At 43.4% G+C, this 24723-nt stretch overlaps 2 protein-coding genes across 4 annotated transcripts in view; both read left to right on the top strand.

The window, feature by feature from the left end:
* The window catches only part of VWF (von Willebrand factor), a 207628-nt gene extending 195839 nt beyond the window's left edge, over nucleotides 1-11789 (top strand). For 2 of the 3 annotated variants that reach the window (XM_019544220.1, XM_019544218.1), the window contains exons 51-52: nucleotides 8390-8487; nucleotides 11449-11789. In XM_019544220.1, coding sequence (XP_019399765.1) covers nucleotides 8390-8487; nucleotides 11449-11634 — 284 coding nt within the window. In that variant the 3' untranslated portion in view covers nucleotides 11635-11789. Of the gene's footprint in view, nucleotides 1-5459; nucleotides 5681-8389; nucleotides 8488-11448 lie in introns of those variants that run through there. The other variant, XM_019544219.1, reaches the window with a different exon arrangement.
* A 2974-nt stretch (nucleotides 11790-14763) lies between these two features.
* Nucleotides 14764-24723, top strand: part of ANO2 (anoctamin 2) — a 302892-nt gene continuing 292932 nt past the window's right edge. Inside the window, exons 1-4 of the mRNA XM_019544216.1 lie at nucleotides 14764-14910; nucleotides 16779-16889; nucleotides 18739-18881; nucleotides 20114-20273. Of these exons, the coding sequence (XP_019399761.1) occupies nucleotides 18849-18881; nucleotides 20114-20273 (193 nt within the window). The 5' untranslated portion in view covers nucleotides 14764-14910; nucleotides 16779-16889; nucleotides 18739-18848. The remainder of the gene's footprint in view (nucleotides 14911-16778; nucleotides 16890-18738; nucleotides 18882-20113; nucleotides 20274-24723) is intronic.

The following is a 24723-nucleotide window of genomic DNA, read 5'->3' as shown; positions in this document are numbered from 1 at the left end:
CTAGAGTTTGGGTGAGGTTTTGGATGACTGAAAAAGACTGAATATACTGCCCATCTTTAAGAAAGAGGAGAAAGTGGATTTGGGGACTTGCAGACCAGTCAATCTGACCTCAGTGCCCTGAAAGACCATGGGGAATGTCATCAAGGAATTCATTTCTAGTTGTGTAGAGGTTAATAAGGCGATCAGGAACAGCCAGTGAGGACTTGTCAAGAGCAAGTCATGCTTGACCAACCTGAATTCTTTTTACTATAAGGTAATGGATTTTGTTATTAGGAAGGGGAGAGCAGTGGATGGTGATATACCTCAATTTTAGCTAGGCTTTTGGCACTGTGTCCCATGTAATTCTCATCAGTAAGTCAAGGAAATTAAGTCTAAACAAAACCTTTGTAAGGTGGATATATAGTTGATTGCTTTGTCATGCTCAAAAGAATAGTTACCAATGGATCAATATATAATTGGAAGGACATACCAAATAAGGTTACCCAGGGGCCTGTTCTGGGTCTGGTGTTGTTTAACATTAATGGTCTAGAAAATGGGAATGAATGCACAGTTAGCAAACTTGCAGATGATAGCGAGGTAGGTGGAATTGCAGACACTTTAGAGCACTGATTAGAATTCAGAATGACCCTTGAAAACTGGAGAAATGATCAGAAATTAAGTAAACAAAAGTAAGGACAAATGTCAAGTCCTGCATGTAAGATGGAACAGTTGTATGCACAAATACAGAATAGGGAATGACTCACAAGGCTGCAGTACAATGGAAAAGGACCTAGAGAATATGGTGGGCTGCAAGCTGAATCTGAGTCAACAGTGTTCTCTTGCTGTAAAAAAAAAAAAATAAAAAAAGCCAGTAGCATTCTGGGTGGTATTGGTGGGAGTGTTGCTTTCAGGTAGAAGCAGGTGATGCCTTCCCTCTTTTTGGCTTGGGCGTGGCTTCACCTGGAGTACTGTTTTTGGCTATAAAGGACGAACTCAACAAATTCTAGTTTATTGGATGGGATGTGAAGTTACCAATAAAATCATGAATGCAAATTTTGAGTTATGGGTGGTACCGGTCACCTTAGCATGCGTGTGTGCGCACACACACACTCTCACTCACTCACTCACTCACTCACTCACTCAAACTCATGTCGTATAGTGTGTGGTGGCTGCTGTAGTGTTTGTGAGCACTGGTTTCAGTATATCTACCTATCCAAGGCCCTGGAGCCTGCTGTTGATGGTCAGCTTCCTTTAAGGTGAAGTCTTCTCAGAAGGGGGTTGCCTGCTTGTCCTTCTATCTCAGTAGGTCAGGTGCTGGATGAGAGGGTGCCATTGAGGGTCACGCTTCACTGCCTCTCATCCCTTTCTGGCAGACTTGTGTAATCCCCCAGCATCATCTTGGCTACCGAATCTGGAGGACGCTGTCCCACGTGGGTAGTAGTACCTGACAGCTGTTAGTCACAGGGGTCTCTGCCTGCTAGTACCTGAAGTTTCAGGAGTCCACCCTTGACTTATTGACTTAATGGCTGTATTGTTATGGGTTACAGGAATAGTCCATAGGGTGAGTGCTCAAGTTCCAGGAATTGGTTCTTTAGCTTGATTAGCCTAAAATGGAGTTCCTTTAGACTATTGTCTACTGATGATCATCATTCACTTGCATTCACTCAACAGATTTATCACTTTACAATTACTGTTTCAATGCAGGTTTAACAATGGTCCAGGGTGTAACTTCATTCTACAGGGAGTATATTCCTTAAGAGTTTAAAAGTGTAAAATATAAAACACACAATGCCATGGTAAAGATGACAAATGATATATGAAAATGAACTGTGAGAAATATATAAAAATGCAATGTGAGGTAGTGAGGATCAAAGGCTACTGGGGACAGTAAGTGAGTTAGGTTAGCACAGGATATATTTACAGCCTTTGCAGGGGATATTTTAGTTGTTTTTTTTTTTAGTGACACTGAGCTTAATTGATATGTAGACGTAGTTTCTAGGCTGGCTCTGAGTCTTGCCACACCCATGCAATGAGTGTGCTAGGTCTCTGCCTGTACTTGGAAAAGAAATGCACAAAATGGGGGGGAAGTGGGTATTGCAGGCAAGAAGGGGCTTCTGTTATATCCATGTCTGGAAGGAAAATGTACAAAGGGGGCTTTCTGCTACACTGTCTGTCCAGTTTTAGGTTCTGCAAGAAAGATGTGGTCAAAATAGGAAGAGTTCAGTGGGGAGCAACAAAAATGATTAGAGGTGTAAAAAAAAGATGACTTTATTTAAAACAAACAAAAAAGCTTGGAAGAATTGGGATATTTTCTCTTCTCTGAATTAAAATGAAGGGGATTGGATAAGTCCTTTAATACACGAAAGGACATGATGAGAGACTCATCTCTGTGGGTGCAGGTAACGAACGGGTCAAGAAGTAGAAGTCTTTAATTGCACCAAGCAAAATATAGGCTGGATAGTAGGAAGAACATTTTAACTCTACGAGTGGCTAAGCACTAGAAAGAATCCCTGGGGCGGGGGTGGAGGAATCTCTATCCCTGAATGTTTCTTAAGAGCAAATTAGACAAATGTTTGTCTGGGATTGCTTAGACAAAGCAGGGAGTTGGACCAGATGACCTCCAGCCCAATTTTTTATGACTCTGCAATACACTTGTAGAAATCCTGCTTGTTTAAAAATAATTTAGTAATGAAAAATGGAAGGAAATATGTAACAAATATGTATTTATAGTGAATGGCTTCACTAGATCCCAAAGTAAATAGTTAAGGGGCAGCCCCTTAACTATGGGTGTACTGGATCCTCACACACAAATTTCAGGTGGGAATCCAGTTTGCAAGAATAACGGTTGCCAGATTGAGCCCTTATTCCCACACTAATCTTTGAATATTTTGGGGAACATGCAGGCTTTCAGTTTGAAGCTCTTCAAGTCCATCAGTGAATAATTCTGAAGTTAGCACAGCTTTTCAAATTAAAATGCACTCCCTTTTAAGGTTAAAATGTCAACAACATCTTGTCTGCCCTCTGTGTGCTCTCTCTTCTTTTAATTCTATGCAAGCGCTAATAAATAAAAGATAGCAGGCACAGCAGACCATCACAACACAGGCACAGTAATTGCTGTAACAATACCCTACTTTGGGGAAGTTAACTCCAAGAGTGTTTACTATGATTGCCTGTCTATATATCAGTGAGTTCCAATTTAAAAAAAGAAAAGTCAGAAAGGCATCAAGACACTTGACTATCACTGAATGGCTCCCTCTGGTAATTTAGTTAAGAGGGCTTTTTTTCTACCAGGCTCCAAGAAAAAATTTAGTATGCAAACCTGTCTATTAACCCTTGCATTCTAGTTAAAAGATTCACGAGGGACTGTAATTCATTAAAAGAGAGAATATAGTGGGTGCTATAAGGACAGCTGCAAAGAAAACATCCACTTCCAAACAGTGTCCATTACAGGTGGTGAAAATTGTACCTTCTTGTGCCACGAGGGGCTACTCTCTCTAAAAATGAGCCCACACTGAGGGAAGGCAAAGTGGTATTGTCCTTACAGTCCCTCGCTCCGATTGAATTCTGTTTGGAGAAGACTATTTTAAATTCAGATTGGAGTTGCAAAAGAGTGTTATCCAGAGGCTGCAGAGGGAAGAGCTGAACCTGTGCTCACTGGACATACTGGTCTTGCCACCACCTATACTTATACTATTCCACCTACTTTTGATGCAGCCCTGGCAAGCTCTGGGCTCCAAGGTTGGGCAAAGTGTGTAGGTGCTGTGTTCCAGTGCAGGCAGATCCACCACTACCATGAGCCCCTCATCAGGCAGGAGCCACTATGTCCCAAAACTGAACCAAACTTATTATCCATGAATTATCTTTGTGCCTACAATGTAAAGTAAAGCAAACCATACCATTCACTCCCATATGGGAGGCCTGTGTGTAAACTTCCAGTGTGGCCATTTGTTTTCCAAACTGACACAATCTGAGCATATTTCCAAAGCCTCTGGTTTTGGAGTGCAATGCTTCTCTTGCTAGAGAAAAGATGGGAGACCTTTTGTAATGATTAGACAAGAATTGTTGTCTGTGGGCACTTTGCACACAGAAGCCCTGGTAGTCTTCCCTCATTATAAAACACCTAATCGTGAGGGTATACCTAGAATGAGAAACAGGGCAGAAATCTGTGTTCCCATAGCTTGACCACTTCCAGTATTCACCCTAGCTTGTGTAGACCTTGTTCATTATCTGTATCCTATATAGTGCAAAGTAAATATACCGTAACCAAACACCACCTGTCCTGTCTAGTATCACCACACAGGGAGTCACCTACTCCTGGTCTGGAAAAAGCAATCTTGGAAACGATTGTTAACTTTGGGGTGGGAACCAGAGCTGGGTTTGATGCTGGAGTCAGTGCATTGTAGCATAAATGTACCCAAGAAAGCTTTAAATTAACTAGCTGAGGTACTCTGAGCAGCATAAATTCAGCAACACAAGAGTATTTGTCCAACTTCTTGGGTGGGTTTGGCAGCCTGCACTGAGATTTTGGCTGCCATGTATTGCTGCTCTCAGTATTTGAGCCAGACAGCTTAAAATGTTTGCTTAGGTATGTCTACATTGCAGCCACAACAGTGACTAAAGCAAGGACTACCCCCTTGTCACTCTGCCATGAATCCTTTAGCCAAATGAGCATGTGTATTAACTCATGTGATTTAAGGGGATTCTTTACTTGTCATGTGTGGGAATAAGAATTGTGACTTGTAAGATCTTGTGGATGGGGGGTGGGAGGATAGGTTAAAGTGAAGAAAAATGAAAGCGGCCTCATTTTTTTGTTTAGAATGAAGCACACCATCTTCAACCATCCACTCCTGCTCCCAAAACACACTACTGAGTCTAACTTAATAAGTATAACCTTACCAGTTAGTCATTATGATGCCAACCTCAATCTCTGAAATGGAACAATGACTGCATACAGACATTTGGGGAGGTTAGGGGGTGGTTAGATTGAGTTAAAAATAGCCCCTTGACTTAAGGTAAGTTGGGATGGGGTAGGGCTAGTGCAGGGGACAGGCAGGTAGTTGCGGGGGGGAGATCAGGGGGTCCATGGAGGGATTTGGGTGGGGCAGGCAGGGTCCATAAGGGTATTGGGTGGCGGCAAGGTCTATAGGAGGGATTGGGGGGCAGGCATGTCCATGAGGAGGATTGGGGGGGTCAGGGAGAGGATGGCGGCCTTCACCACCGTGTCTTAGGACAAAGGGCTATTTTTAGCATTTCTGGCAAATGCAGTGTACAGAAACCTTCTTTCACCCCCATTACATTAACCTTAGAGTAGCATTTTCATGAACTCTCTTACATTTTCTGAAGGAGCTTTATCACTGGTGATCAGCTATATTTCACAGAGATTTAAATGCAATGTACATATGTTAAGCCTTCAGCTATCATAATATATTTACCTGAAAGACACATTTTCTCTGTCTGCTGCCTCGTCGCTTCTCCAGCAGAGGCCCACACCCAGCATTTCTAAAGGAGCTTTATCATGCTTTCACACAGGTGTTTTTTCAGATTGGCAGCTCTGAGCCTAGCAAATATAATCTTTTTTGGGTACATGCCTTTCTTTCTTTTTATTCCACTCTTTATTTAATTATCTCCGGTGGCCTAACAATCTATCAAGGCCTGCATTATGTACATGCAGTCTGCTATATAATGTATGTGGAATGTTTGGACTTGGCAAAGTTGCCCTAAAAACAGAGTAATGTAACAATTATTTAATCTTAGATAGTGAAGTAATCAGTTTTTCATGAGTGTAAAGATCGATGCATCAGTGGCAAAACCTTTCCAAGGCTCGAGAGTGTTTGTCTTTCTGCTTTTTGTACCTATTCAAAGAACCAATTGTCTCCAGTTCAAAGTTCAGTTCTGGAGGCTGACTGCTTCTCTCAGGGCTTGTATGCGCTGGGACGTCTAAGAAACCATTGCATTTCTCAGCTGAGTCAGAATCATCCCACAGCTGCTGAGTTAGCTCATATGCTAGTGTTAATGGTTCCCAACTTCAGACAGTAAAGGAGCCCATGACTGAATAGTCTTAGTGCTGGAGACCGTCTACTTTTGTCCTCCCTCCATAGTTGTTTCAGCAGGGTCTGACCTTTGGGACCTCAGGGCTCGTTATTTTTCCTAGGCTTTTGGTGGTGTGTGTGAGACAAGGAGCTGGTGTTAGTTAAGTATTTGGTTCTTTGTAGAGGATGATCTTTTCCACCCCACATCTCTATTTCTGAAAAATGCAAAGTTAGGTTTCTGCTCCTTATGCTTTTTTGTTTTTTGACCTTGACTACACGTTGCATTAAATTATGTGCATGTGACCTGAGGTCTATGGAGGGGTTGTGGCTTGTGAAAATGAAATAAGAAATGTAGTTGGTTTATCAGTCAGGAGCAAAGAAATAGGGAGGGTAGGATGAGATGCTGATGACAGTTATTTTGAAATGGGATTTGTGTCTACTATTGTGACTGCCCATGTCTTCATTCTACTTGGACAAGTTTTATGCAATGAAGTGATGAAAACTTTAAAAGTGAAGTGGCACTTCCAGCCCTGCAGCCAAAAGCACTTTACAAGCTCATGGAGTATTTTCAGGTGAAATGTGAAGCCCTGGAAAGGCAGAAAGTCAATAGGTCTGCCAACAGTACCTTGGAAAAGGTACTGACAGCTGCTTTAGCTGCCGGGAAGATTCATATCTTGAAAACACATGTGTTTATTTGGCCAATTGTGCAGTCACTCAGATGACTCCTGTGCGCTCTGAATGATAATGGAAAGTTTCAGAAAATGAAACAAGGATATATTGGTAAAAGACAGCTTTGAGCTCTGAATAACAGGTTATCTGCCAGTCATAGAAAATTCAGTTGCTAGCTAGAATTAAGTAAAGCCAGTTCATCTGTACATATGGTGATGGTCTGTGTTAACACTGGAAATAAAGAAAATGAACAGCAGGTGTTTGCTATGCCTATGAGGGCCACTGATAGAGTTTGGACCAAGATATGGTATTCTGGTATGACGTTTGAATTGGTTTGTGCTTGGGAGAGCATCTGTCCTGTGGGTCAAGTCATGAAGCCTACTGTACAGTAGGCTTCTGTCCACAAACAGGCGGGAGAAGGAGAGCACTCTGTCAAGTCCATGGAGCAGCAGCACAGCTACCTTGTTGCTATGACATACGAGGCATATGTGCCATATATTGTGGGGAATAACCAAAAGCACTGCTCTGGTTCCTCCCAAAACCAACCAGCCTCCAAATAACGAATACATGCTGCAAGTCAGGAACAGCTGTGACTTCTGTGTGGATTCCTCAGCAGATAGAGAGAGGGCAATGAGAACTTCATCCACTGATGTAACCAGGAGCACCAAGCAGTGTGTATTAGTTTGAAATCCTCACCCTACTGACAATGGCAAAACTTCCACTGATGACAACTGGCTCAGGCTGTCACTCTGAGTAAAGTAGTGGGAATGCGGAATGTAACCCACTTATCTTCATACAAAATCTAGCACTTGTCTATAAAGTGCACATTTCTAATAAAGGTCTGCCAGTCCATTCTGAAGGTCTGTGCAGGAGATTTTTGATTTCATAACAATTGTGATGTTATGGGGTATTACTCTACAAATACTCACTGTAATTGTATCTGTTCACACTCGGACTGAATAGAGAATAAAGTATTTATATCAGTGTGATCCTTTCCTGCACTATATTGCCTGAATCTTACACTCGGGAGCCTCTAGACAAAACTGTTGTAGTAAACACTTGCACTCATGTACATGCCCACACGTACTTAGAAATAATCCTCGTCAATATGATCTCAATAGATACTCTCAGTGGAATAGTGTGGTCCTCAGATGCCATTAGAAAGCACCCTGTTTTATTTGTTAACACGAGATTTTCCAGCACAAATCCTATTAAAGGGAAAAATAAGACACTGATTTCAAAACTATGCAATACAGCAAGAGACGGATAAGGGCAGATTTCAAGTCAAAATTAATTTCTAGTGTAACACAATGCAACTCTACCGATACCCACTAGAACTGGACTTTCTTACATCAGGGCTAAATATGTTGTAGGTGAAGGACAGTCACAGGGCTTTCAAACGTCACCCATCATAAAAAGGATTGTTTTGTTGTTGTCATTTCTTTCCATTTGGCTTCTTTAATTTTAACACAGGAACTCTGTTATTCATTAGACTTTTAAAGCTGAAGTATTAGGTATTCACACATCACTACATTATTTGCCCCAGGGAAGCACACATCATTGTTTTCCTAGAGCTCTTGTGATGGCTGTATGTATTTGGTTGTAATAAGTACCAAGTAGTGTTCAGAGATTTAAAAAAGAACAAAGATGCATGTAAAACCACTGGCAACATTTACAAACTGATGTAATTGCCTTTTTTCTTTATTTGGTAGGTGTAGAAGCAGAATGCAGACCATTTGTTTCTAGGCTAGAACATATAAATATCAATGACTGCCTACTTGAAAATGAAGTACTGATTTCCTATTGTGAGGTAAGAAAAATTTATTTTCTTTTTATCCCTCCTTCCACCTGAGGGGGAAAGCCTTTTGCTTCTCAGTGGTTTCCATTCCATCCTACAGAATGGCACACCCACTTCTGTCCCTGTTCCAGTTACCATTACAGACTGGGACAACTAGAGTTATGTGAATTTGAACTCAATTCTGCAAAAAATATTTCTCCTTCAAGCTGATACAGAAGCCACGTTTACAACACAGAGAAAGTATAAAGGCTTCAATCATACTATTGCTTCCCCATGCTCCTTGAAAAACATACAGGGTCCCAGGGGCTATGCTAAAATCTCCTGCATATGAATGAATTTCATATTCATTGGGCCCAGCTTTCAAAGCTGGGTATCTGAGGTTAGACACCCTATAACGCCTTTTAGACTTCTAAGCCAATCCATCAGTTCCTAAACAACTGTATTTAGACACCTAACACTTAGATATGCAGGTTTAAAAAAATGGGCTTTGCAATATTGGACATGACTTTTCCCTTAGCCCATGCCCTATACTACATGTCTCATGTATTTCCATAATTTGAACAAAAGCACAATGCTATGGAATTTTCCTATTCATCAGTAACTTCATATAATACAACAAACTCGATTTGAAACAGGAGCATAACATTCTTTCCAGATGTCTCCTTTGCTCTTTGATAGACAGCTCTAGGAAGTAACTGAGAAACTTTGTTCCCAGGCTGGCTTCAGCAGAATAATTCCTCATTCTGTTTTTTGTTATGCTTGAAATTATTTCCTTAAATCCCACGAGGTTAATGGGTGAGGCGGTTTTCTTTAGCACCCTATCATTTCTTTGGCTATTGTGGTAGATAAATAAGGGTCTTTCTCCTTTCCATGACAAGCTGGAAAAATTTTGGTGTTGAATGCATTGAGATTGCATTTGCCATCATTTCCAAGATGGTCTTCTGGCTATACTCTGCTTGAGAGGACGATGTTCCCATAGTGCAGAATTCCTGTCCAGTACCTACCTGTCTCCAAAATAAGAAAATTGTTGCAATATGCTCTGTCTCCACAAACTGAGTGCCAGTTGTGTCTAAGATAGGGTTGGGTATTTGACCAGTCAGATAACGTTCAGTCAATTGACTGGTCAAATTTCAGTCAAAAATTGTAAAAAATAATTGCTAATAGGTCCAAATAATACATAGACAAAGCACAAATTTTGTAAGTTTTCTTTTGTAAAACTGCTATAATCTTTGACCAGTCAAAAATATGCGGTCAGCTGACTGCTCAGTTGATAATATTTGGCTGATCAATTGACCAGCTTGCCAACCCGGAAAGGATCAATGGCACTTTTCCTAAGAGTACAGATTTTACTTTAGAAAAATGTATCAATTTCTGTGACATCGTCTTACCAATTCCAACTTCCCAATGCTGTTTGAAGTAAGATTAAGTCTTAGGTCCCCTCCTAAAAGCTGTTAAATAATGTTATGAGAGACAGAGTGTCTGTTATGTTCCTTTTCAGAAATTACTGCATCAAGGAGTTACTGAGCAATCTTTAACACACATGCACACCACCTGTGAAACAATTTGGGATACCATAGCACAAAAGGCATGATGTAAATTTTCCAAATCCTGAAATCTTAGCCCTTCCTAAAGGGAGTGGTATACATGTTTTGTTTGTTTGTTTTTTTTCAAGTAAGGACTGAATAAAACCAAAGTAAGGACTACTGGGTTCACCATTTTCTCCTCTTTATTTTGCTTTGACACACTGCAAATAGTTAGAATAGCGAACATGGATAACAAATGTACAAAAGATTGGGCGATGCAACTTGATCTGTATAAATTAGAGAAATAGGCTAAGTAACAGAATGAATCTAATAAGGATAAAATACAATAAGATGTGGAATATCAATGAGAAATCAAAGTGAGACATTTTTTGTGTTGCTTTCTCCAGTATATTTAATTGATTGCAGTCAAGGCACGTAGAGGTAATTGTACTAAATCATGATAAAAAACAGTACTCCTCTTTGTGCAGCACTGGTAAAGTCAAGTACTGCATGCTTTTTAGAAGTGGTTGGAAAATGTTATTTCCCTAGAAAATATTGATAGAAAATATAACTTTTGTAGGAAAAAATAGAGTAGTTTTTAATTTTAACTTTTTTTGAAATTTTCTTAATTTTGACAGGAAGTCAAAACTTGGCAAAGAAAACTGGAATTTGTGGTTAAAACCCCAACTCTGAACACCAGTTTTTAATTTACCATTTACTATGCAAAAAACTTTTCAAGAAAGTAGACTTTGCAAATTTTTATTTAATTGAAAACCCAATTTTCTATCAAAAACAAGTTTTGCCCAGCTTGAATTATGTGTATAGTCCGAGTTACTGTATTAGAGGACAGATATAGAAAAACTAGAAGAGTGTGGTAGGAAAAAAATCCACTAGAGAGTTTGAGGAGAATGGCATAAGAAGATAGGGATAATGAATGTACATAGGACAGGAAATAAAGAACTCCTAGATATGTCTGAAATAGCTGTTAAGATCCTATTGCCCTTGTGACTTCTCTCCACAATACTTTATTAGATCCAACTGAACAAACTTTTTAATACAAACTTTAAAAAGTGCTTTAAACTTTAAACAGTGCTTCCTGTTAGTGTTTCCTGGTGGTACCTGAGCCCAGGAAAGTTACCACAATATTAAAAGCCTTGTAGGATATCTTATTGAAGCTATTTGTTTGTGTGACATTATTTTTTTTTGGTTAGCAGTTTCTCATGGGTATAGACATGTTACTGGAGCTATAAGACTTTGGACTAATATATTTGATTGCTCTTCATCTCATACTTCATGTGTCCAGACAAATGCTGAACCCCAGGCCAAAACTTCCATCAACTTTCATGTGCTTGCCTGGGTGTAACTGGGGGCAGAATCTGGACCTTGAAAATTACTCAACTAACTTTGAATAGTTTGACCAGATTCATACTGTCATTTATTTCCCTTTCAGGGCAAATGTCAAAGCAGTACCAAATATACCACTCAGCTGGATCGGTGGGAAGATCAGTGCAGGTGTTGTACAGCTACTCAGACAGAGGTGGTGGAAGTCCCTCTTTTCTGTGTCAACGGCACGGTGGTGCAGCATGCAGTATCGTCTGCCTTGGCGTGTGAATGTCTGCCCCGTAAATGCACATAGTGGATCTGTCCAGAAGCATACTCATTTCACCTTAATTTTTATGACAAATGGGAATTTACCTGGCAATTCTCATTTAAGTGGCTTTTTTTATATTGCTACAACTACTGCACTCACTGTATCAATGTACCAAGCAATAAAAGTAAAGCTTATTTACTGACAACTTATTTACTGACAGCTTATTAGACCAACATGGCTACAACCTACACCCCTGTAAGCTTATTTACTAGCATTTTGGCCTGCTTTACTTTCTGAATATTGGTGAGACATATTCCAACTGTCCTTTTTTTCAAGTGTCATTACTCATTTAATCCTAAATTAACTATGTTCAACACAAATGTAGTGTTGCTGAAAAGTAACTCCATCATAAAATCATAGATAAGTAGGGCTGGAAGGGTGCTCAGGAAGTCATCTAGTTCAACATTTGCTCAAGGCAGGATCATCCCTATCTAAACCATACTGTAAAAGTGTGTGCCTGACCCGTTCCTAAAACTACACAAACATTCCTGTTGCACAACTAGAAAGCATATTGCACAAAGACACAGAGAACACCCTAACCTGCCACGAGTAAAAGCAAGGGGATGAGGGCCTGGTCAGTGTCCCACCACTGGTGCATGTGCCCCCCCCACTGTAACCAGTCCCACTGACCAGGGGGGTCCCCCATGGCTGATCTCGCTGCCTGGGGGGGGGGGGGGAGAACGATCTTGCTGTCCGGGGGGACCCCCACAGCCAATACCGTGATGGCTGATCACTGTAGCCAATTGCTACAGCTGCTTCCAGGAGTGGCTGCAGCTGTGGCTGGGAGCAGCTGGAGCAACTGGCTGGTGCTTGCAGGGGGGCCACTGGTACTCCCGCTTGCCTCTTCCGCCCATCACCTAAGCGGCGAGCACAGCTGGTCAGGGGTGCACCAGTGATCCCCTTGTGCAGGGTGTGCTGGGCTCGACTGCACTCTGGATGGGTGGCACAAAGTGCTGGGAGCAGGGGCTATGCGCTCCCACTGCTCACCCAGCTGGGGCGGGGAGGCATAGGACAGTGCCACTGGGCTGCCTCAGACAAGTGGTGCACAGCAGCTGAAGCTGCTCCAGCCTCCCTGCACCTCCCAGACATGTCACGGCTTCGCCCTGTCCTGGGCAAGCAGTGGCAGGGCATGGGGGCAGGTGCATGCACTCAGAGGGGGCGGGGCCCACGACAGGGGCTGTGGGGAGTTTTAGGTTGGCTGCAGTCCCCCTATAGTCCCCGGTCCACTACACTCTGTGGGGCAAGTGGAGCCTGGGCTGTGCACCAGGTTGTGGCTGTGGCTAGCCACCCGGACAGCAGGCCTGGCTCCACCTGTCCTGCTGGCAGGTGGCTACGGCTAGCCTCCCGGAGCACAGCTCGGCCCAGCCCACGCTGCGCAGATCTGGGGGCACATGCCCACTCCCACCCCCATTCCCTCCCGGACCTGCAGCAAGAGCCATCAGAGGAACCACCGGAAGAGCAGCCCCTTAATTTGGCAGTGTGTGGCAGCGTGCAGTGGCAGAAGCCCCCTTCCCTGAGTCCCACGTCTCCCCACCTTCACTGTGGGGGCACTCATCTGCACCCCCCATGACCCTTCTCTCCACCCTCTGCCCACCACAACAGACTTACCAGGTGGAGGCAGCTGCGTCCTGTCCAGCATTGTCAAGGACTGCTGCCTTTATAGTGTATGGCTGAATCTCCAAATTGATTTGGAGGCTTCCAAATTGATTCAGACCTTTTAATGAGTTTCCTGATTCGATTCAATTCAGATTCGGAAGTTTGGGTGCCAAAATCAGGCCAAATCTCCTCTGAATCAAATCGGCTACTGAAGCTTCCCACAGCTCTAAATGTATGCCCATCGTGGCAAAGACCTCCTTGTCCCTGGTTTCTTTGGAAAAAAATGCAGAAACTGTCTCCTAACTTGTTTGCTTCCTTACATAGTCCCAGGCCTGAACATTCAGAGGTGATGCTGCAAGTATAGTCAGTCAGGGAGGATTCAAAATCCCACCCCAACACACACACTGTCCTTGGTCCCTTCTTTGAACATCTAGTTCACTTTCCCACTGCCCCTCACTTATCCCATGGCTTACACTAATGGGCTGTCATCTCAGTAGGGTACATTAACGCACACAGAATGCCCTTATTAATGCAGCTCTACTGATTCCAGGAGCTTGAACTAGTTTGGGTCTCTCCATGCAGCTCTGCACTGTGAAGTGTAGACAGATTCTGTGTCAAAGGTAAAAGCTCAGGTGGGGGTTTGTGCTGAGCCTCAGTAGTTCCACCAACATGCCAAGCAGGATGAAAAGTGGATTGAAGCAGCAATCGGTCAACAGCAGACTGTTTGGGAGCTGCTGCTTCTCCAATGAAGCAGGTTATACCCAAGGCCTGGGAGCTATACCACAAGTTGGGTATCCCTGTCTCAGAAAGCGTATAGACAGCTTAGCCCTTACTACACTGAGCACATGACAGAAGCTCCCTGCTGTTTACTTTGGAGGACAGTTGAGTTGAATGTCCAATGGGAGGAAAAATATCCTCAGCTGCACTTGGATCAAGTACCATGAATTTAGCTCTTGTTGCATTAGTCGTGAGAGCTCTGATATAACCAACCATGAAGTTGTAGCTAGCTTGGTTTTGTTGCAGTTACTGGGAGTAAGACTTAAATACTGACAAGATGGATTTATCCATGTAAAAATTGTACCTTGAGGAAAGGCTCACACTTTTTCTCATGTAATAGTGGTTTAGGGGCAAATGCTGATTTTATCAAAGAGCTGGATTCTATTCACCTGTTAGGCACATAGATAGATGTTGGACCTTAGTGCAATTTTAGTCCACCCTGTTTGAGTCCCTGAAAAACTTAATATAAAAAGCGGGTGGGTCCACCTCCTTGCTGCTTTTTGGGACTCAGTTGTAAAGGTAAGATGACATTATGTTACAAAAGTGCAATCCTTTAACAGTTCTCAGGTACTTGAGCACGGAGGAACTGAATTGCACTTTGGTTTGTACCTCCACCTACGCACCTAATTGGTGAAATAGATTCTGGCTGCACATGTTTTGTGGAGTCTTGCCTTGTTATTTTATCAAAGGTCTCAGTGCTCCTCCCCCTTCTTAGCATGTGAAAGCTGACAGGATTCCCTGCTTAAGGTTGGATGGCTGTGGATGTGCCTCCTAATCAGATAATTGAATGAGTCAGCCACCAGCTTATCAGAGTGGGAAGGACATGCAGGGACATCCACAGGGCAGAGGAGACCATTCCACTGTTTTCTGGAGGTCGTGAAGGGGGAGGTATGTACAGATTTGCATAATTTGCCAGGACTACCTTTCAAGACTCTTGTTTGGTCAAAAAAATACTGGACTGTAACTGTAGGACTACAAACCAGAGCCATATTTGCTCTACGAAGGTAGAAGTCACTCATTAGAAAGCCACTTGCTTGTAAGCATTTAAAGCTAAATTCACAGCTGGTGTAAATCAGTGCAACTCTTCTGAGATCAATGGGTCTGTTAATTTACACAGGCTGAAGAATCTGACTTGTATTATCTGACTATCCTTAACTGTGATTGCATGTTCTATGCTTCATCATCTATAGCAGGAGTTTGAAAAAAAAAAGTGGCATTGTGTAAAATTGATCAGAATTTTTTTTCCTTATTAGTCTTTTGCTTTCCAAGATACAGTTTATTTTTTACTAGGTTTTTACTACTTTCAGTATGGGAACTCCCCTGTGACCCGAGCAAGGTGAAGGCTAGGTGTTTCACATACATCTTGTGAAAGAGAGTTCTGCCCTGAAGATGCTATCATCTAAATAGTCAAAAAACAAAGGGGAGAAAAAGGGGCATGATGTTAACTTCATTTTGCAGGTTAACTTTTCTGGGCATGTTCAGATGAACATGAATGTGCATTTCCCTGGGGACAAATAGCAGCGGCACGTAGTTGTGCTACTACTACTTGTCCCTGGGTAACACCCCTGCACATGCACTGTGGCCAGTGGCAAATTGCCCCAGGTGGGGTAGAAGAGGATGGGACCAACACCTGGGTTATCCCCAGCAGCCTTACCTGGGGTGGTGGCAATCTGGGCATGCGGAGCCTGGCTGGCAGCTGGAGTGTGGGTCTGGCCAGCCAGGCTTCAGTTTCGGGCAGCCCAAATTGCAACCACGTGTGCCACTCTGCTTTTTTAGATACTGGAATTTCCTAGTATCTAATTTGGGCTCTACGCTGCAAATATGCAGCATGAAGAATCTTTTCATGTACACTGTGTGTGTTTTGCAGCACCTCAAATATATATATATATAGCCAAAGTTTCTTAGGGGTTTCAGTAGGGGTACTGGGCTTCCCTATAAAAGAACTAAGCAGCTAAACGAGAAAAGTTTTTTTTATTAACTACCTTAACACACTGCTGTGTTTTGCATTTGCATTAACAACACTCTGTGAAGCAGACACCTGCTTACAGGCCCGAGATGAAGTCACTGGGCGTGCACTGATCATGATATACTAGGATAAAATACAAGGGGAATGGGGCACAAAGAGGAGGCTTTGGCAGATAGATAGATAAATCTATTTGAGTACTTCTCAAAATTAAAGTCCGCCTCCTGAGTCTTATCTCAGGACTATATATATGGGATGAAACTTAGGAGGCGGACCTTAATTTTGGGAAGTACTCAAATAGATCTGTCTATCTAGCTATCTATCCCTCCTCTCTGTGCCTCATTCCCTTTGTATTTTATCCTAGTTTATCTTGATCAGTACACTCCCAGTGACTTTCTCAGGCCTGTAAGCAGGTGTCTGCTTAAGAGGGTGGTTCAAATGCAAAAAGCAGCAGCGTGTTAAGGTAGTTAATAAAAGAGCTTCTCTCATGCAGCTGCATAGCTCTTTTATAAGGAAGCCCAGTACCCCTAGTGAAACCCCTAGAAAACTTCGGCTTTTAAGGGAATATCAACATTTTAATTTTGTGCATACCTTTTGCAAAGGTTGTTAGTTATTCAAAGTACTTTTTAGTGCATCTCAGTAACCTATGCAGAACTCACCCCTGTGCTTCAGCAGCCTGGTATTAGATTGGTGAACTTGCCACAGATGAGAAGATAGATTACAGGAACATTAAATGGATTTGGGGAGAAGTTTTATATAACTTCTTAATAATTAAAAGCACGTAATCTCTCAGTTAACTTTTACAGCCTTCTAAGCCCCATACCTCTCCAGCCGGTGAAACACAATCTGGTATAATGGCATTACTTGTCAGAGACTCTGTGTTATCAGCTGACACCATCCTCAGGTATGTTGGGAAACACAATGACCATCAGGTATGATGTTCTTATGGCAAAAAAAATCATCTAAAAAGATTGACTCCATCTAATTCAGTGAGGTATTGTTTACCATCATGTCACCAATGGGGCATATTACATATGCGCTTTCTCTCTCGGGGTTGTTTTACCTGTGCTAGCGTAGTTGTAATGGACTAGCACTGTGGTTGTATAGGAGCCACTTAATCTGAAACCATGCAAGAAGAACCCCTATGCCAACATGGATCCACATTAAGACCTGAAGTGATATTCCCATATAGCCTTTAAAATTAAGCCCAAGTATTACCTTTATATGCCTTAGGCTTTCTTTACAATACAATGCTGGTAACAAAAATAAATCCCATGAAGTAATATATTGAAATCTCCAGCCCTCAGGCAATAAAATATAAAAGTGCAAGGTGTTCACTTTAGCAGGTTTACTATTAGGTTGGATAGTTGGTTGTAGAAGCCCAAGATGAAGCAGCCATTCAAGGTTCTGCCTTATTTGGGGGGATGTGTAGATCACTTCTGCACTGCTTTGGAGAGGGCTGCCAAGAAACAACTCACCACCTCCCACTCTGCTGCCTCATCCTTTTGTCTGGCCCATGCAAAGCAAGAGTAGGTGGGCAAAGCATACTTCTTGGTGATGCCTTCTGGAGGGCTGCAAAAGCATGTACAGATAGAGCTTTGGAATCCTCTCTGCCCTTACGGACATCTCACAACTCTCAGTATCATGAATCTGATTCTCTAGCATGCTGACCCAACTGGGTGTAAAAAGCTGCCATTCTGATTTGGTAGCAATGTGCACCTGCATTGTTACAGGTGTTAGCAGCCTACAGAGGAACTGAGAATCAAGCTCTATGTCTGGTCAGGGTTGTAGAACTGGACCCAGCAGGCCGAGCAAATAGTTATGGTGGAACTGTTGTGAAAGTGAGGAGGGATTATCTGAAATGTTACTGTATTATCTGCTTGTCATTACTTCTACTGCGGCAGTGCCACAAAGTGTTAGTGATGAACCAGAACACCATTGTACTTCCTCTGTGTAGACAGAACAAAAGGACAGCCTTTGCCTCAGGTTGCTTATAAAGCAACCTGGGAGCATCTTTCGCCTGCTACTAGAATCCGGGAGTCCTGATATTAGCCTTAATCTGGAAGTAATTCCCTCCATTTTTTTTGGACACTGCCTGTCCCAGGTCCAAAATTGGAAGACATTCATTTTTAGAAACATTTTAGGAGAACACAATTTCCACTTGCCATTAATGCTCTGAACAAATGTGATATTTTGATAGTACTGAATCTTGCTGACATCACCCTGGAAGTATTAGATGGCATCTTTCCTTGCCAAACAAGGGATTCAACAGAATGGGTCAAATAGTTTGAGCAAAAATCAAATTAACGGGGGAAAAAAAATCAGTACCTTTTTCTATCATCTCTAATGTTAAGAAAGAATGACTTGTGTTTCTAACCATGAATCTTAAAGAACTCTACAAACATTAATGGCTTGAGCTTTACAAGACATATATGTAGAATTTTAGGCATTACTTACCTTCTTTCAAAGACTAGTAAATTGAAGTGCAGAAAAGATAAAAGATTTGTCCAGGATTATAGAATAGTCAGTGTCACACAGTGAACAATAGAAGCCAGATATCCTAACTAGTGTTTATTTGCTATAATCTTTAGGTTCTCTGAATTCTACTTTCCATTTCACTTAACCAGGAGCTGTTCTGGTAACATCACTACAGCTGCATTAATGGGAAGAGAGCAAAATTAGGCCCAACTTCTTTAATATAGCTAAAATGGGATCAATCCTATAGGCAAGATGTTTCATCTTATTTCTTTTAGTCTGACTGAGGCGTATCCTGCTTTTCCTTGATGTGGAAAGTGTTTAATACTGTGCTTGAACCAGGCCAGCAGTCCGAAAACAAGAGTTCAGCGATCAAACTGGACTGACCATGTCTACATCCATCACACGAACAGGTGTTCTGGTAAGAACGTGTACGCACAGGATCTTAGTGTACCTAAACCCTTCCCCATTAAAGCAATCATGTCTGTGATGACCATCTCCCATGGTTATATTTTCTAATGTTCTATCCTGGTTCCTAACTGCTCAGAAGAAGCCAATTTTTTAATGTGGGTTTGTTTATAGCAGTGTTCATATATACACCTGGGTTGAGCTTGGTAGCTATAGCAGCACAGAGCTCAAACACGGGCCCAAATATGTACTTGGCTTCTAAGGAAGGTATTGCACCCTGCATTGAGTTTTCTCCTGCTTTGACTACATTGCCACCAGTATCCCACCTTGTTTGTTGAAAGTTACTTGGGGCCTCTCCATATAAGCAGTGGAGGCATCTTTGTTTGCTGTACCCAATACTAGAGTGCACTGCATGTCATGCTCCACTTCCTTGTGCTAAGCCCTACTCCAATACTTAGTCATTTATTCAGCTTTTTAAGTAAATCTCATGTTGCTCACACAGCTGTTTCTTTTCTCCCTTCCAAAGGGAGAAAAAGCTGTAGTGTGAGATTTCAAGCAGCCAGCAGAAGAAAAAGATAGATGTAGGGCTTCAGTCGGAACTGGTTTTATCTCCTCAGTCTTTTCATTTTCAAATAAAAAAATCTTGCTTACGAGAACTTTATGTTGGCAACAACACCTGTCCCTGAAATATTGCTTAAGCCTCAAAGTTGAAGGCTAAACAGGACCCTTTGCCCAGTCTGACTATACAGTAGATTACAAGATAATCCCTTGAATATTTTATGCAGGAATGAGTGTGCAGCATCCGGGCAGCAGGGTAACATGAGCAGTTGAGGCGCAGCCTTATAAAAAGGTTTCTACACTTAACTCCTACCAGGTAGCAACACTGTAAAGCCTCAGAGACTGAAACTCTTTGCAGTCAGGGGGAAAACCAAAGTCTGGGGCTGTCTAACTCTTGCATCACTGGCCTCTGAGGCAGAGCTGATTTTGACTCAGATACCTTTTATGTGGTTTATTTGGGAGGCTTTTTTTGCCTGCTGGCTTCCAGTGCCTGATGAAATATGCCTGTTGCTGCATGACTTATTGATTCTTTACGAAGTGTGAGGAAGAGATGCTGGAATTCCAGCAGAGAGGTGCCATAGGCTCTCTGGGTGTGGGTACTTTCTTCCCCCCTCTCCTTCTGTGATGGGGATTATTGAAAGAGAAGGTCTGGCTAATTAGCTTCAGTTGATGGTTTGCTTAAATCAGGCTCAAGCAGGGATGGAAATAGCTGCTGGTGCTGCTCACCAATTAAGCCAGTGCAGAACTGGAAGCAGATTGTGCCCACCATCAACACAGCCACGTCCTACTAGCCCAGATGCAACTTCCAGCCAAAGTCCTCACTGCAACATGGAAGCACCAGCACATGGTAAGTTTTCCATTGGACTTCATTGCTAACACTTCTCTATAATGATGATGAGAGAATGGAGGGCATTAAATGCTGTTCCCAGCTGTTCCCAGCAGTAATTGCACTCCATGCAATACAGGAGGTCTGGAAACATCTTTTCACAAGATTTTTTTTTCTTACTGCAACTTTAAAATGTAAGCCACTAGATAGCTGTGATGTGCATGAGAAATCTAGTCACTGGGTAATGGTTTGTGCTGGACATTGGCTGTAGTGATCACAGATTTAAGTGGGAGAACAATACCATTTTCAGAGGAACATGAGCAGTAAGCATGGGTGACTGGTGCTTCCTAATACTGGGGAGCATCAGCAGCCTATTGGTGACTGGGGGGGTGTCCCCCCCATTGCTCAAACTGGGGGGCTTGGTGACTGGGGGGCTGGGGACAGAAGGAGAAAAAAATTGGGGGGAGGGCTGAGCATGCGTGCCCCCCCCATGTGAAAGTCTGTGGGGGAAGGGAAAAGGGCCATGGAGGGGGAGAGAGTGAGGCTGGGGCTGGCACCAGGCAGGGATTGGACTTGGGGCTCGGGTCCACTGCACCCGTGCAGCTGCCCCTTCCCCTGTGCCAGGAGTCATTGCCTGGCACCAGTGTCCACTGCCCTCCAGCCCTGCACTGGCCCCGGTTTGGCTGCAGCCCCACACCTCCTGGGGAGGCCCAGCGCTGGAGCGGGGCCAGCCTTGGCTGTACCACTGGGCTGGAGAAGATGGAGCCCCAGGGACCCTGGCCCCGGTCCACCCTGTCTAAGTCATCCCTGGGAACAGCCTGGCAGCTCCTGCAGAGTTGTGGCGCTGGGGAGCCAAGAGTGGCACATGGACCCTCCTGATCTTTGCAGGGGACAAGGGTGGGCTGCAGCTGTGAGGTGAGCTGAGCTCTGCCTGCTCTGCACCTCCGTGCCTTGCTGTAGCCTTTGAAAGTGGCGCACTGCCATGTGTCCTGCTACTGGGTGGGCCAGACAGCAGGGCACGTGGTGCTATGCCGTGCTGCTTTCAAAGGCTGCAGCGAGGCACGGAGCAGGCAGACCCAACTCGCCTTGCAGCTGCAGCCCACCCTTGTCCTGTGCAAAGATTGGGGGCAGGGAAGAGGGGATCATGTGCCCTCCTTGGCTCCCTGGCACTGTGACCCTGCAGGAGCTGCCAGGCTCCACTTGTCCCATGACCCAGCCTGGCCAGGGCTCCATTCACTGTGAAGGCTGCGGCGCATTGGAGTCAAGGGGTTGGGGGAATGTGCCACCCCTCCCCCACAGTGGCAGGAGACACCAGGCTCCAATTGCCCCAAGACCCAACCTGGCCCGGCCAGGGCCCCATTCTCCAGGGCTGGGTCATGGGGCAATCCCCACAGTGCAGCAGGGGCAGGGGTGAATGATTCAGCCCTGCCCTTACCCCGCTTCCTCCTGCACTGTGGGGGTCTTGACCTGCCCTTCCCCCACCCCCCACCAGAATCTAGGGGAAGAAAACTTACTTACCTTTCTGCTGTACTGGGCTGGGTGTGAGTCTGGTGGACCCCCCCTTCCTGCTGCAGCAGCTGTGTTGCCCTGGTGTTTGGAGGGGCTGAGCCCCGATAGCTCCCCCTTCCACTGCCCCCAATGGCTGATCTCCACTGCCACTGGAAGTGCCCCCGGTGCTTCTCTCAGGGGGGGCATGGATAATCTCAGGGGGTGCACAGGCACCCATGTGCAGCAAGCAAGCCCCAGTTCCCAAACAGAAGGAGCAAGTGCACTCAGTGTATAAAATCTTTTCAGCCGGAGTCCCTAACATGCAAGTTTAGCACCTTTTTTACAATTAAAATTGCTGAGGTGTAGCTTTTTCTGCAGTAGTTAAAAGGTCTGCAGTGGTTTCCAGATTAGCCTTTTATTTCCAGGGTTTTACATCTTTTCTGTGAATGCTAAGACTACATGCTGGTTGATTGATAAATCAGTTGTGCCATCCCACCCTCTCACCTTCACAAAATTCTTGCATTCTTCAGTCCATCATGTGAAGTTGTCTTTTAGATTTTGGGTTTGAGTCTGATCTTCCGTATGCTAACTTTAGACCAGCTTTAGCCCTTGCTGTTTTCAATGGAGTTATTCCTGTTTTTTCATCATGATAAATGAAATTTAGGCCATTTAGGTAACTTTTTGTGTAGAGGGAAAGTGTTGGCCCTAAGAAATGCAAATTGTACACTCACAATGGACATATATGGATGATTTGATGCACTCCTTTGAAAGGTCCTCAAACCTACTGTGTTTACAAAAATCAAATACCTCGGGAGTTGGATTCTCTACTTGGTGGACTATAAACTAATCAGGTCTTCCAAAATTCTTTTCCAGCCCATTTCAGCAGAAATGGTACTGCACTGTCAACCAGAGCCTCTAAAACTAGAATTTGACTTCGCTTGGTGTGCTTGATTTTTTTTTTTTAAAAAAAGTTGTTTCTGCATCCGTGCCATTGGTATTCAGAACCCAGCTGAACTGAATGTAGCTTGCTGCACCACTCTCATCCAGTGTAATCCACCACTCTTCCCCCAGGTACACACCCTGTTCATGTTACATTTGAGCAGACTACAGGGTCAGCATTTCTCATATTTACTCAAATATAAGACATGGTTTTTTACCTAATCAGCACAGGGAAGAAAGCTTGTCATCTTACTGCCACATATGAGGAACTCTGATTAAATGTACTCAGTAATGGAAACCAACTACAGAGTTGGTTAAATGGAGCCAACACAGACCATGACTATAAAATACAAGGCCCATATTGGACAAACACCCTGATGGAAACATTTTTTCAATTTTGTGGGGCCCTTAAAAAAAAATAGGCAGTTGCTCCACCAGGAAGGAACAAGCACCAGATCTGGAGGTACTGCAATACCAGGCCAGCACTGGAGAGGCTGAAGCAAGCTCAGACAACCTCCCCTGGTGCCAAAAATGCTGATGGGAGCTTATCATGTTTTTTAAAATTTAGTTTCTAAGGCCAAATCAATTCTGAATTAAGTTCCAAGTTTTAACTGAGCAGAATTCAATTATTCAAGTCCATGTGGGGCTACCGCTGGCAAGTAGTCTATCTCCAAGACTCTGTAGTCTGGAACTTCAGATGCTCCTTAATTCATGCCAGGCATCCTACATGAAAGCCCCAAACCCCAAAAGCCTTGGAGTTCAGATGATCCCTAGTCTCACTTTCTCCTAGCCAAAAGGCCAAAAGAGGAAGCTGAGGGGAAAGCATGAAAGCCTACCACAAGCAGTGGTTAGCGCAGCCCATGTGAGTAAGATATATGGTAATGCCTATTATACTAATTCCCTTCAGTGCTGACTCTCTTGAATACATTTTGACTTCATTTTCATGCCCATAGTTCAGCTGCACCTTTCTTTCCCATTTCCAGTTATTCCTGTTTCTTCACCAGCCTTAGATGTCTGGCAAACATCACCAAATGGGGACCCAAACAGTTCAATTAGAATCCCTCTGTCGGCCCCTCCCTCAGCCTGTTGCATATAATTAATGTGGTCTTGCCCTTCATGAAGTATATCTGGACCTGGTTGCCTTGGGCCTCACCTGCATATACATTTTTGGAGCATCCCCAGATTTATGACAAGAACACCCAGTTCCAGTCATGAGTAGGGGGCTAATTAGCACATGGATCCTTTGTGGGGGGTATTTGGAGTACACATGTATACTGAGCAGTGCTGAGTTGTGGGGTCGCTATGACTTGAAATACTGTTGTCTCTGCTGGGGCCCAGCTCAATGAACAGTATGGTTCATTCTGAGGTTTTTAGGCTTTGGGGTAATATCAAACCTGGCCTTGCAGCTCAATATAGAGTGGAATGCAGGGAGAGACTGCAGGGCCTGCCTGGTGTGAGTAGATTCTTTTTGGTATTGGGTGGTGGAACTGGAGCATGGTCCATCCACTCCATGCATTGACCTGGTATTGCAGTGCTTCTAGGACCGGTGCAAAAAAAAAACAAACCAAAAAAAAACCTGTTTGATATTGTCTATTTTCTAATAAAAAATTACGAAAAAAAAAAAGGCTTGTACTATATATAAGCAGGTAGCAAAATGTTGCTTAAAAGCTTTTTTGTGAAATACTTGTTTAAGACTTGCAGCAGTTTCAAAAGAAGTAAAATACATAAATTCTGAATGAACTAAATCAATGGCTACCTATAACAGTTTGCATGCATATAACTGTATATGTTTATTTTATGGTCCATATTTTCAAATATGCTTTTCACTTCCAGGTGCTCAGGGAGAGGAGGGTCTGACAGTAAAGGAGTCGGGGGAGGGGTAAGGGGGCATCAGTGGAAAGAAGTTGGAGCAGGAAGAAGGTAAGGGGGTTACTGGACCCCCTAGATTTATTTTCCCTGCTATAGTAGTGTGAGGGGGACAAATTCAAACCCCCATTATAACAAACTTATACATTTTCCATATATATATATATATATATATATA

The sequence above is a fragment of the Crocodylus porosus genome, unplaced genomic scaffold, assembly GCF_001723895.1.
Source record: "Crocodylus porosus isolate Cpor-Errol unplaced genomic scaffold, CroPor_comp1, whole genome shotgun sequence".
Taxonomy (NCBI): Eukaryota; Metazoa; Chordata; order Crocodylia; family Crocodylidae; genus Crocodylus; species Crocodylus porosus.
The sequence above is the reverse complement of the archived record's forward strand: the minus strand, read 5'-3'. Positions and strand labels throughout refer to the sequence as shown.